General features: G+C 38.5%; 1 protein-coding gene across 1 annotated transcript in view; it reads right to left on the reverse strand.

Moving 5' to 3' along the window:
* Positions 1-3674: 3674 nt before the first annotated feature.
* The window catches only part of slc6a3 (solute carrier family 6 member 3), a 52898-nt gene continuing 42276 nt past the window's right edge, over positions 3675-14296 (reverse strand). Inside the window, exons 13-16 of the mRNA XM_061916188.1 lie at positions 10755-10855; positions 7907-8074; positions 5660-5731; positions 3675-5552 (exon numbers count right to left, since the gene is read on the reverse strand). Of these exons, the coding sequence (XP_061772172.1) occupies positions 5529-5552; positions 5660-5731; positions 7907-8074; positions 10755-10855 (365 nt within the window). The 3' untranslated portion in view covers positions 3675-5528. The remainder of the gene's footprint in view (positions 5553-5659; positions 5732-7906; positions 8075-10754; positions 10856-14296) is intronic.

A 14296-nucleotide genomic window follows, 5' to 3' on the forward strand; every position in this document is an offset into this window, starting at 1 on the left:
GAAAAAACTGAAGCTATTGAGCGAATAGCTATTGACGCTATTTATAGCCATAGCATGGCTAAATAGCTGCGTTAGCATCGCCGGTAAAATGTGCGGACCAAACGATCAGGACTTTCGCATCTAGTGACACTGGAGCAACTTAAACCCGTCGATTGGTTAGTGTTTGTTTCGCATTAAATGTGGGTATCTAGTTTCAAATGTACATACAGGTAGCCTGAATAGCATGTTAGCATCGATTAGCTGGCAGTCACGCCACGACCAAATATGTCTGATTACCACATAAGTCAACAACATCAACAAAACTCACCTTTGTGATTTAGTTGACTTTATCGTTGCAAATGCATCTGCAGGTTATCCATACATCTCTGTGCCATGTCTGTCGTAGCATCGCCAGTAAAATGTGCAGACACTCCGGCACATTAAATGGGGGTCTGGCGGCAGATTTCTTGCCACTTTCGCATCTTTGGGCCAGTGGTGCAACTTGAATCCCTCCCTGTTAGTGTTGTTACACCCTCTGACAACACACCAACGAGGCATGATGTCTCCAAGGTTCCAAAAAATAGTCGAAAAAACGGAAAATAACACAGCTGAGCCCCGGTGTTTGCAATGTGTTGAAAATGTAAATGGCGGCTGTATTACCTCGGTGACGTCACATTCTGACGTAATCGCCACAGAGCGATAAACAGAAAGGCGTTTAATTCGCCAAAATTCACCCATTTAGAGTTCAGAAATCGGTTAAAAAACAATATGGTCTTTTTTCTGCACCATCAAGGTTTATATTGACGCTTACATAGGTCTGGTGATAATGTTCCCCTTTAATCACGATTAAATATATATGTCGTTTGACAGCCCTAAAAAATACTTTTCCCATTGTCATTATGGGGTATTGTCTGTAGAATTGTGAGAGGAAAAAAAACAATTCATTCCATTTCGGAAGAAGGCTGTAACATGACAAAATACGTAAAAAGTGAAGCGTTGTGAATACTTTACAGATGCAAAGTGGCTGCAATTATTTACCTACAGGGACAACGGCATGGATGGCGCGGCTCAGTTTTTATAGAGTGGCTCTGTTCGATCCCCGGCTTCCACCGTCTTAGTCGCGTCCGTTGTGTCCTTGTGCGAGACACTTCACCCTTGCTCCTGATGGGTCGTGGTTAGGGCCTTGAATGGCGGCTCCCGCCGCCATCAACATGTGAATATGTGAATGGGTGTGTGAATGTGTGTGTGAATGGGTGAAAGTGGAAATAGTGACAAAGTGCTTTGAGTGCCTTGATTGTAGAAAAACGCTATTCAAGTATGACCCATTTATCATTTAACAAAAGTCTAAACATTACCATTTCTGACGGGCTATTCATTTTTATAATCAAGCTTGTTGTAGATATCTGTGCAGCCCTAATTTGTTGCTATTTAATTAATTCATCCATCGGTCTTCTTCCGCTAATCCGAGTTCGGGTCGCGGGGGGAGCAGCCTAAGCAGAGAAGCCCAGAACTTTCTTCTCCCCAACCACTTCGTCCAGCTCCTCCCTGGGGATCCCGAGGCATTCTCAGCCCAGCCAGGAGACATATTCTTCTCAACGTGTCCTGGGTCTTCCACGTGGCCTCCACCCGGACCACATCATCTGCAAAAAGCAGAGACCTAATCCTGCAGCCACCAAACCCAATCCCCTCAACACCTTGACTGCGCCAAGAAATTCTGTCAATAAAAGTTATGAACAGAATCGGTGACACAAGGCAGCCTTGGCGGAGTCCAACCCTATTGAATTAATATGTTCTATTATTAGTTTTTCATAACATTTTATTGTCTCTGGCTCTTCCCCTATGTTGCTCTTTGTGATTACAGAAATATAAAATGTGTTGTGAATATAATTCACTGGTATCTAACTCTGAAACATAAAAAAATATCATAAAAAGATAGGGCTGTCAAATGCCATACATTAACTAATGTGGTTAATCAAAAAAGTTCTCGTGATAATAATGTATAAATGTATATTAATCACGCAATTCATTTAGAAGGTATATGATCCTTTACCTTAAAGGCATGCTGAAACCCACTACTACCGACCACGCAGTCTGATAGTTTATACATCAATGATGAAATATTAACATTGCAACACATGCCAATATGGCCTTTTTAGTTTACTAAATTGCAATTTTAAATTTCCCGGGAGTTTCTTCTTGAAAACGTCGCGTAATGATGACGTGTACGCGTGACGTCACAGGTTTTTAGGAAGTATGAGCGCTGCGCACACACACAGCTAAAAGCCGTCTGCTTTAACCCCATAATTACACAGTATTTTGGAGATCTGTGTTGCTGAATCTTTTGCAATTTGTTCAATTAATATTGGAAAAGTCACAGTAGAAAGATGGAGTTGGGAAGCTTTAGCCTTTAGCCACACAAACATACGGTGATTCCTTGTTAAAAATTCCCGGAGGTGAAACTTTACTATGGATCACAGTGGTCAAGCGAACATGGATCCCGATCGAATGTCAACCAGCAGGTTTCGGTGAGAAAATTGTGGTAAAAAGTCGCCACTCAGCTGAGCTTGCGTCGTCCATACTGTAAAGCTGCCGTCGACTTCCCTGAGACACTGGCGTCAAGACACCCGTGGATACACCCCTCCGACTATCAGGTGCTATTAAACTCACTAAAACACTAGCAACACAATAGAAAGATAATGGATTTCCCAGAATTATCCTAGTAAATGTGTCTAAAACCATCTGAATCTGTCCCAATGCAATCGCTTTTTTTTTTTTTTTTCTAGTCCGTCGCTATCAATATCCTCAAACACGAATCTTTCATCTTCGCTCAAATTAATAGGGAAATTGTCGTTTTCTCGATCCGAATAGTTCTTTTTGTTGGAGGCTCCCATTAAAAACAATGTGAGGATGTGAGGAGCCATCAATGGACGACGTCATCGTAAAGACAGGGCTTTTTTGTTAGCGACCAAAAGTTGCAAACTTTATCGTAGATATTCTCTACTAAATCCTTTCAGCAAAAATATGGCAATATCGCGAAATGATCAAGTATGACACATAGAATGGACCTGTTATCCCTGTTTGAATAAGAAAATCTCCTTTCAGTAGGCCTTTAACGGCGGAGGGTTACATCATAGGTGAGACAGGTTGTTATACGGGCAGTGATCAGGCCAATGATGGCAATGCAAAGATGAGTGAAGAAACTCCGACTCTCAGAATATTTAGCTTCAAAATAAACTCTGACAGTACTTTTGATAAAACTGTTGCTAAATTTGAAAATAATATGTAATTTGTGTCAACATATAGGGGTATTTTTAAGGTGTATTTACAATTTGCAAGCAAGTAATTTATTGTGATTAATCACGAATAATCCAAATCTGTGTGTATAATCTCATTTAAAAATGCATAGTTTGACAGAACTGGAAAATATGCAGATACAGAAGTAATTAGTAATTAGTTTAGTAATCAATTTTATCATAAATATATTTTCCCTCACAATATCAATATTAATTGTGAAAAAATATCAGATAGTATAGTTAATCATAGGTCAACAAAGTTAGTAAGTGTACAGTACAGTAAATTAGTGGTAATTAGCATATGGAAACACTTGCCTTACTTTTCAAACATTCTGTCTCCTTTCTTGTGTTGTAACTCATTTGCATACACAAAGTGGACCAGGTTGAAATAAAGAGTACACATTATGTACTTTTGTACGTAATTGTACTTTATATGCCATTATTGTGAAAGTCATACAGTCAGAAACATCACAAGGCACAATACAGAGGCACAGGCGTACAGTTTGGGACTATTCAAACCCTTTAAAATGTTGAACGCACCACAATGTTGAAGCACATGTCATGATCGACTCATCTGAAAAGGGGTCTTTATGATATGGGGTCGGACAAAAGTTTATGTGGATTATATTCATGTAATGGAATGCCATGAACTTCCTTAAGGCTAATAAGTATCAACTTCACATAATAGTTACTGTACACTGTAATGTTGTTTGACTTGTTAACTTGCATAACATACAATACAACCGCTCTACAATACACAAACTCACACACATTTATATGGTTTAATATACTTTATAATTTACATACACACGAATAGCAAAGAGCAGCTTTAAAACAGTCTTGAGTGATACTTTGTAGGTAAAGCTTTATGCTTATTTTTTTAATTGAACCAGATTTAACATGAGTTGAGTCAGTATATGCAAACAAAAACAAGCCAAAGGACAATTTTGCAGTTTAAGTTAAATTTCAGGGAAAATTGGCTTGCATAAGGAGAACTAAATCAATAAATTACCGAGTCTTTGGTTGTGTGACCCAACAACTGTCGGTTGTTATTAATCACTTTTTATGGTGACTAAAAAATCAATGCAGATTAAATATTTAATGCCACTGTAAATTATTTTATATGAATGAAAAAGTCAGTTATGGCTTTTGTATAGGATATACTGTATATTTGTACATTGAACTGTTCATATGCGACATTGAACATAATGTATACTCTATATATGAATGTATATTTCAGCAGAACTTCATTTAAAACAGGTGAGAAGATTCTTCAGTTATGAATTATTATGTTAATATTTGGACTACAGTACCCTTTCCGAAAATTACTATATTCTAATATATTGTTACTTTATTCTGGTAATTTCAGCTTTATTGTTTGTTTTTCTTTTTCTTTAATGTAGTCCTCCCTTGACACTTCATATTGATGACTAAGGTTTTTTTGTCATTAGTCAAACCAGCAATTTTAGAGTAAAACTTGACCAAATATCACTGTTTAGCTTATCTATATAACTTATATTAGAGCTTTCCTGTAAATACAGGTACATTTTTGACGTTGTGGCATTTACAGGAGTTGCATGTGTCTTAACAGTCATCTAAATAAGATATTTACATTAACAGAATATATATTGGCATTGTTCAAAGTATGTCATTACAAGAGTGATTGCTGAACGTTTGACAAGTTTTGACTCCATACAACACGGTGCAAATATATTTTCCACTTCAAACCATCCTTCCTTAACTTAAATCATTGATCAAAACAAATCATTCTCATCATAAATCAATGTTTTTTCTCCAATAAAAGCTTTTTATGCATATACAAATCTACGCTTTTATTGTACATGGTACCATACATCTTGTCATGTCAAATGTAATCTAGTGTTTCACTGCATTTTCAGCTGTTTCCCCTTTAATGGGTTTTAGTTATTAGATGACATAAATTATTAAAAGTGCAAAATCAAGATCACCAACACACTAGTAAGTTTTCTTGAAAAGAGCTTTTGTATTTAGAGAAGTTGCAGGTTGAAATACCACAGTACCATTCGCCAGTTCGTTGCTGTCAAACCAAAGTGGGTTTACTCACAGCTTCACACTGTTGAAATTAAAATCACACTACATTTTCTCACAACTGTTTTTTTTTTCGACACTCCTAATTCCCCCCGGCTTCTTTGTACTTCTTCAGACCTTTGCTGTGCAAATATTCAAACACACTCCTATCCTTCATACAGATGTCCACTTCCTGTCTCAGTTCAGCATTCAGACAACCAGCCAGTGATGAAGCTATTGAATAAGAAAAAAATAATGCAGTTAAATAAACCGCCCGACAACAGAAAACACATCAATTTGTCAATTGTACGCCCTTTTTTTAAAACAAACTATGCACTTACTGTGAACTGACGGACCTCCCCATTGTCAACCAAATGGTGTTCTGTCTCTGGGGTAATGGCATAAGCCAGTCTCTGTTCCAGTAGAAAGGTGCACAGTTATCAAAAAAACAACAATAAAAAAACATATATATTAAATGATATAAGATTGAATACAGTCGTCCCTCGCGGTGTCACTATAACGCAGATGTATTATACTGTGTGTATATATGTATATATATATATATATATATATATATATATATATATATATATATATAAATATATATATATATATATATATATATATATATATATATATATATATATATATATGTATATTTATTAAAGTTAAAGTTAAAGTTAAAGTACCAATGATTGTCACACATACACTAGGTGTGGTGAAATTTTTCCTCTGCATTTGACCCATCCCCTTGATCACCCCCTGGGAAGGGAGAGGAGCTGTGGGCAGCAGCGGTGACGCGCCTGAGAATCATTTATGGTGATGTAGCCCCCAATTCCAGCCCTTGATGCTGAGTGCCAAGCAGGGAGGCAATGGGTCCCAATTTTTTGAAAGTCTTTGGTAGGGCTCGGCCGGGGTTTGAACTCTCAACCTACCGATCACAGAGCGGACACTCTAACCACTTGGCCACTGAGTATATTAACTTGAATTTAGCCGCCCTACCCCCAAAAAAAAAAAAAAAATTATATATATATATATATATATAAAATCTTAAAAAAAAAGTATATATATAGATAGATAGATATATATATGTATATATATATATATATATATATATCTATCTATATATATCTATTTTTTTTTGGGGGGGGGGCCTAAATTTAATTTATATTTTACAGAGCAATATTGGTCTTATTTTCTGTTACTGTATTAAATTTGGGTCGTCGACAAAGATGTTCAGCAGGCAGGAGTCGCAAGACTTCCGTATCCTGGTTAAAAGTTAACCTTTTTATATTTCCTATATGCTAGCAGTTGCTTGCATTGTTTTTGATGTGTTTGTCTTATTGTTTGTATTATTGTGTCATATTCATGTTAATCATAATTTCTGCTTTTAGCTGGGGCCTATTGGCAAGTTATCATTTTAAACTAGTCAATATTCTCATTTGATTTTCTTGGTAAAATAAAAGTGAAATAAAACAAATATATATAAAAAGAACATGCAACAATATGCAAGAACATCCATCCATCCATTTTCTACCGCTTATTCCCTTTCGGGGTCGCGGGGGGCGCTGGCGCCTATCTCAGCTACAATCGGGCGGAAGGCGGGGTACACCCTGGACAAGTCGCCACCTCGTCGCAGGGCCAACACAGATAGACAGACAACACTTGCACTCACATTCACACACTAGGGCCAATTTAGTGTTGCCAATCAACCTATCCCCAGGTGCATGTCTTTGGACAATGTGTGGTTAATCTTGGTGCGACATTCTCAAGCTGATCAACTTTTGTCAGAACAACTTTTTTATGGACTCCCTCTTCAACTGCTGCCTCGTCAATAACGCATCTCCACATTGGTTAGACTTTAACACGAGCGATATCAAAAGACAACAGCACAGTTCAAACATTCGGCGCGGTACTTCAGGCTAACTGAGACTGCTATCAGCTAACAGCTATCAACAGCAAAGTTGATATACACTCGCTTGATTCAAAATGCACCTTATCTTTGACATTAATGACAACGCTTTGACATGAGCCATGATAAAGGAGCACACGCAGTGCCAACAAGAGGAAATGCAAATAAAGTAACAGCAAAGCTAATGAATGATCGTGGCTGCGACTGTTGACCAAGTTTTTGCAAAACAACACATGTCTATGCAGCACCTATAGCTCTGTTTTAACTTTTAGAATTAGTATTTGTTAATCATGGCTGTTTTTTAGTGGCCGGGTGACATCTCTAGCAATGACGTTTGGAGGATCCTCCGCGCTATCGGTGAGTACTATAATCTACAGTAAAACACACTCAGGTCTATTATATTGGATGAAACGTGTGTAAAGGTGACCATGTGGGTTTTATTTCAAGTTAAGAGGGCCTTTATCAATGTTCAAAAAACATATTTAGAAGGTTGTTATGGCTTTTTTTCATGCTTTAATGATAAACGTGTTCAATTTATTGATACGAATCCTACCTCGCGGAATTTAATTTATCAATTTATGAACTATTACCAATTAACTGCCATAAACGAGGGAAGACTGTACTTGTTGTTAGGCAAACACTCTTAAACATGAGCCATGTAGCAGCTCAGACTTACATCACAAAACTTTCCAGGCAGAGTACAAAGTTTATAGAAGGCGTAAAGTGGCACCATGCTCATCGATGAAATGGCCAGACCCCATCCCAGCACGTTGGCCCAGGGAGGGAAGGTGTAGGTGCCATAGCTGGGAGGGTTGAATGTCGCAAAGCTGACTACCACCATAAACTGAGAGAGAGAGTTGTTGAAGAGAACAATTTACTTCAATTGACATTTTTCATATGTCTGCTGATGTCACTGCAATAATTCAGTGGTCTGATATTGAATCACACTAATATCAAGACCTTAGCCTTTTGTACAACATTTATGAATGGGAAATGCATTTGTTTGTATGTCTGAGTATAGTACAGTACAGAACTACTAGTAGTAGTAGTACTAGGAGTAGTAGTCTTAATATTGCGTATACTTTCACTGTGCTTTTTTCAACATAAATGGGTAACATGAATAAAAAGTAACACATCGTGGCATACAGTGGAACTTCGATTCAAAGGCTTACTGAAACCCACTACTACCCACCACGCAATCTGATAGTTTATATATCAATGATGAAATATTAACATTGCAACACATGCCAATACGGCCTTTTTAGATTACTAAATTACAATTTTAAATTTTCCGGGAGTTTCGTCTTTGAAACGTCGTGTAATGATGACGTGTACGCAAGACGTCACGGGTTTTTAGGAAGTATGAGCGCTGCGCACACACACAGCTAAATGTCGTCTGCTTTGACGGCATAATTATACAGTTTTTTGGACATCTGTATTGCTGAATCTTTTGCAATTTGTTCAATTAACATTGGAGAAGTCACAGCAGAAAGATGGAGTTGGGGAGCTTTAGCCTTTAGCCACACAAACACACGGTGATTCCTTGTTTAAAATTCCTGGAGGTGAAACTTTCCTATGGATCACAGCGGTCAAGCGAACATGGATCCTACCGAATGTCAACGAGCATGTTTCAGTGAGAAAACTGTGGTTAAAAAGTCAGTTCTTACCGGAGAAAAGCTGAGCTTTTGCCGTCCATAGCTGCCGTCGACTCCCCTGAGACACTGCGCGTCAAGACACCCGTGGAGACACCCTTCCGACTATCAGGTAATATTCAACTTACTAAAACACTAGCAACACAATAGAAAGAAAATGGATTTCCCAGAATTAACCTCGTAAATGTGTCTAAAAACATTGGAATCCGTCCCAAAGCAATCGCGTTTTTTTTTTTTTTTTTTTTTTCTAGTCCGTCGCTATCAATATCCTCAAACACAAATCTTAATTAATGGGGAAATTGTCGTTTTCTCGGTCCGAATAGCATTTTTTGTTGGAGGCTCCCATTAAAAACATTGTGAATATGTGAGGAGCCATCAAACATGTGACGTCATCGTCTGCGACTTCCGGTAGAGGCAGGGCTATTCTCTTGGCACCGAAAGTTGCGAACTTTATCGTAGATGTTTTCTACTAAATCCTTTCAGCAAAAATATGGCAATATCGCGAAATGATCAAGTATGACACAGAATGGACCTGCTATCCCCGTATAAATAAGAAAATCTCATTTCAGTAGGCCTTTAAGAACCCCTCTTTGTACCAACGTTTCCCTTTAGGAACCACAACCTGAAAATAATTATATGGTGTATGAAACATCGAACAGTGCCAGATGAGGTGGTTCGGGCATCTTGTCAGGATGCCCTCCGGTCACCTCCCTGGGAGGTGTTTAAGGCACGTCCAACCGGTAGGAGGCCATGGGGTAGACCCAGGGCAGGTTGGGGAGACTATGTCTTCCAGCTGGCATGGGAACACCTTGGGATTCCTCAGGTGGAGCTGGATAAAGGGGCTGCAGAGAAGGAAATCTAGGGTTCTTTGCTTAGGCTTCTGCCCCGGTGCTCCCATGACATAGTCTTGAATAATTGAAAAACGATGGCTGCATGGATGGTCGAAACCTGTCTTAGTCTAAGAATGTTTCATCCACTCATTGTGCACCTTTCAGTGCAGCTATTACGTGCCCGGCGGCACAGCCATTGTGGACAAACTAATAGTTCACAGGTGCTCATTGTTTGTCACCTCAGGACAAGTGATGTGTGGTTTGAATCATTCAAGAAGACTATTTACAGTGACACCGTCGCGCTGTTAAAGTTAAGGAGTTTTGTAATTTCAAACTGTGAGACCACCACAAGGCTAGTGACAGAGTGTGTGTGTGTGTGTGTGCGTGTGTGTGCGTGTGTGTCGGCAGGGCGGCTGGATTTAAGGATGACAGCTCAGCTAGTTGTTGTTTAGACTTTGTTATTAAAGAAAATATTTATCCATCACCCCTTGATATGTTAGTTTCATGTACAGTACTGTAGAGCACTTTATCAGAATCAGAAGTACTTTATTAATCCCCTTATATTGTTTTCAAAGTGTACAAACGTTTAAAAAAATATTGACTTTTGTCTAGCCCGGAACACATGATTATTTGTTTACATTGTTTCTTCTGAAGAAATCTGGTTCAAAATATACACTTTTCTATTTACGAACCCAGTTCAAGCATCGATTAGGTTTGTGAATTGAGGTTCCACTGTAGCTGCTTTTTCTTCTTTTAGCTATGAGACTATATTTTGGTAAAAGGAGGATGATGAAACAATGCTTGGATTTCAGTCATTGCTATTTTAGAGTAGACAATTCAATTCGTGTCCAAGTTACACAACTGCTGCACCGTTATGGACAGGTAGATCTTTTAAGAATTAGGTTTGTATGTTCTCTATTTGTGCTACATTGCACTGTTCTACCATGTCAAAATGATCACTGTGAAAAACAAAAATGCTGTCAGAATTTTGCACAGAGCAATTTATTAATTTTTATTTTCCTAATATTAAAGAGTTACTTACCAAGAGGAAGCAGGGGCTTACAAACTTCCAGCACAACCTCCAGTATCTGCCTGGCCTTTGACCAATCATCTCCTCGATGTCGTCACTGAAACGGTCCACTCCTGGGATAACAACACACAAAACACTGTGAGATTAAAACTAGAGAGCCACCTTTCATTTGAAAAATAATGACTAGTGATGAACGTGGACCCCCGACTCAAACAAGTCGAATAACTTTTTCGGGTGTTACCATTTAGTGGTCAATTATACGGAATATGTACTGTACTGTGCAATCTACTAATAAAAGTCTCAATCAATCAATCAATCAGATTTAACTTGTTGTCATAAGAATTTAGCTGGAGCTTTGTATAAATAACTTTGGGTCCATTTACCTTACACTAATGCATGGTCGTAAAGCACATATTACACATTTTTCTGATATTTCTTTAATGTGGGTACAATTTTTCACAAAATAAAATGTTTCATGTAGAAGAATGATATGGCACCAAAAAAGGGGGGTCAGCGGGGATTACGGGAATACTTGATTTATGACCCGGAATTGAGGGAGGGAGCTATGACCCCCCCCCAGGAAGTGGGCATGGCTTTAACATAGCATCAGCATGACCTCACACACATAGGGCGTGGCCTAAACAGGAAACAGGAAGTAGATATGTCAAAACTGGCCGCCATTTTAATTTTGTAGTTTTTAAGCTTGAACTTAAAACATAGATGACATATTGTTTTACATATTCCATCCATCCATTTCCTACCGCATTATTTCATAAATATTATTTAGCTATGAAAAAACCAAAACTCTCTCGGTGGAACACACACGCACCCCTCACGCACGCACACACACACATGCATATATTCTTCTTAAAGTTGTATCTAATTTATATTTCCACTGTTTTAAAGTTATCATACAATTTGATCATTTATCCACATTTTCTTAACAAAGCCTCCAACGTTTTTTGTTTTTACCCCCATTACTCACAAGGCAATTTGTATGCATATACACTTAAAGACAGGAACATCAAAGCCATTGTGTAGTTAAATAATTATATGCTTTTACTTGTAATTGTTTTGAGTTGTGGACCCCAGGAAGACTAGTGGGTTGTTGTGGCAACCAGCTAATGGGGATCCTTAATAAAAATCAAATCAAAATCAAAATCAAATTTCCACAGAATGTGTCATATGGAAAATTGAAAAACTGCAATTTAAAGGCCTTCTAAACCCACTACTACCGACCACGCAGTCTGATAGTTTATACATCAATGATGAAATATTAACATTGCAACACATGCCAATACGGCCTTTTTAGTTTACTAAATTGCAATTTTAAATTTTCCGGGAGTTTCGTCTTGGAAACGTCGTGTAATGATGACGTGTACGCAAGATGTCACAGGTTTTTAGGAAGTATGAGCGCTGCGCACACACACAGCTAAAAGTCGTCTGCTTTAACCGCATAATTACACAGTATTTTGGAGATCTGTGTTGCTGAATCTTTTGCAATGTGTTCAAATAATATTGGAGAAGTCAAAGTAGAAAGATGGAGTTGGGAAGCTTTAGCCTTTAGCCACACAAACACACAGTGATTCCTTGTTTAAAATTCCTGGAGATGAAACTTTACTATGGACCAGAGCGGTCAAGCGAACATGAATCACGACGGAATGTCAACGAGCAGGTTTCGGTGAGAAAATTGTGGTAAAAAGTCGCTTCTTACCGGAGAAAAGGTGAGCTTGTGCCGTCCATAGCTGCCGTCGACTCCCCTGAGACACTGCGCGTCAAGACACCCGTGGAGACACACCTCCGACTATCAGGTACTGTTAAACTCACTAAAATACTACCAACACAATAGACAGATAAGGGATTTCCCAGAATTACCGTATTAAATGTCTCTAAAAACATCGGAATCCGTCCCAATACAATTTTTTTTTCCTTTTTTTTTTTCTTTTTCTAGTCCGTCGCTATCAATATCCTCAAACACGAATCTTTCATCCTCGCTCAAATTAATGGGGATATTGTCGTTTTCTCGGTCCGAATAGCACTTTTTGTTGGAGGCTCCCATTAAAATCAATGTGAATATGTGAGGAGCCCCCACACTTGTGACGTCATTGTCTGCGACTTCCGGTAAAAGTAGGACTTTTCTCTTAGCACCGAAAGTTGCGAACTTTATCGTGGATGTTCTCTACTAAATCCTTTCAGCAAAAATATGGCAATATCGCGAAATGATCAAGTATGACACATAGAATGGACCTGCTATCCCCGTTTGAATAAGAAAATCTCATTTCAGTAGGCCTTTAACTTTGGCTTCTTCCATCCATCCATCCATTTTCCTACCGCTTTTCCTGTTTGAGGTCGCAGGGGGTCGCTGCAGCCTATCTCAGCTGCATTCAGGCGGAAGGCGGGGTTCACCCTGGACAAGTCGTCACCTCATCACAGGGCCAACACAGATAGACAGACAACATTCACACTCACATTCACACACTAGGGACAATTTAGTGCTGCCAATCAACCTGGGAGGAAGCCAGAATACCCGGAGGGAACCCATGCAGTCACGGGGAGAAAATGCAAACTCCACACATCCAAGCCTGGGATTGAACCCAGGACAACTCATGACCTTCGTATTGTGAGGCAGATGTACTAACCACTGGTCCAACGTGCTGCCATTAATAACTTTGGCTTCTTGATTTACAATATTTAAACAAGTGTAAATGTCTACTTTATGGAGCTTTTATGCAACCAATGCATTCCTATGGTTTTAACATTGTTTTTCTTACAGCAAAACTTATTTTGTATGTTGTTAATATTTTACAGCACATTTTTTGTCTAGTCCTAACCCTTTACTAAAGCAATGATAATAATCATAATATTATTAATAACAATAATATTATTGCAAAATAGATATTTGCAATCTAAAGGTCAATATCCTTAGCTAGAAGAAAGTACAATCGCAAAATATGATTTTCATGTTATTCTTTTGGTAAAATGGTAAATGGTTGTACTTGTATAGTGCTTTTCTACCACTGTTTAAGGAGCCCAAAGCACTTTGACAGTATTTCAACATTCACCCATTCACACATACATTCACACAATGATGGTGGGAGCTGCCATGCAAGGCGCTAACCAGGGCCCTCAGGAGCAAGGGTGAAGTGTCTTGCCCAAGGACACAGCGGACGTGACTAGAATGGTAGAAGTTTGGGATTGAACCAGTAACCCCCAGATTGCTGGCACGGCCACTCTACTAACTTCGCCATGCTGTCCCTCTTATGCATGTAGCATTCTGCTATATGCATAAGAGCCGAGAGTCATACTCGTTTTCCTTATCGAATAAATTAATATTTTTTAAGGCGATTGTAAAACTATTCATTATGGTAAAGGTTCCTCTTTTAACTGCTACAAACTATGGACAGTATCTCCCTTACCTGAATGCATCAGAATGGACTTTTAAAGGTGTAATTAACAAAAAAAAAAGCTTGTATTTACTTCTAAACACTGTCCTGCTTTTTAAACACTACAAACAAAAATATTATATTATTACCAACATTTTAAAAAATCAACAG

Source organism: Nerophis ophidion, linkage group LG11, assembly GCF_033978795.1.
Source record: "Nerophis ophidion isolate RoL-2023_Sa linkage group LG11, RoL_Noph_v1.0, whole genome shotgun sequence".
NCBI lineage: Eukaryota > Metazoa > Chordata > Actinopteri > Syngnathiformes > Syngnathidae > Nerophis > Nerophis ophidion.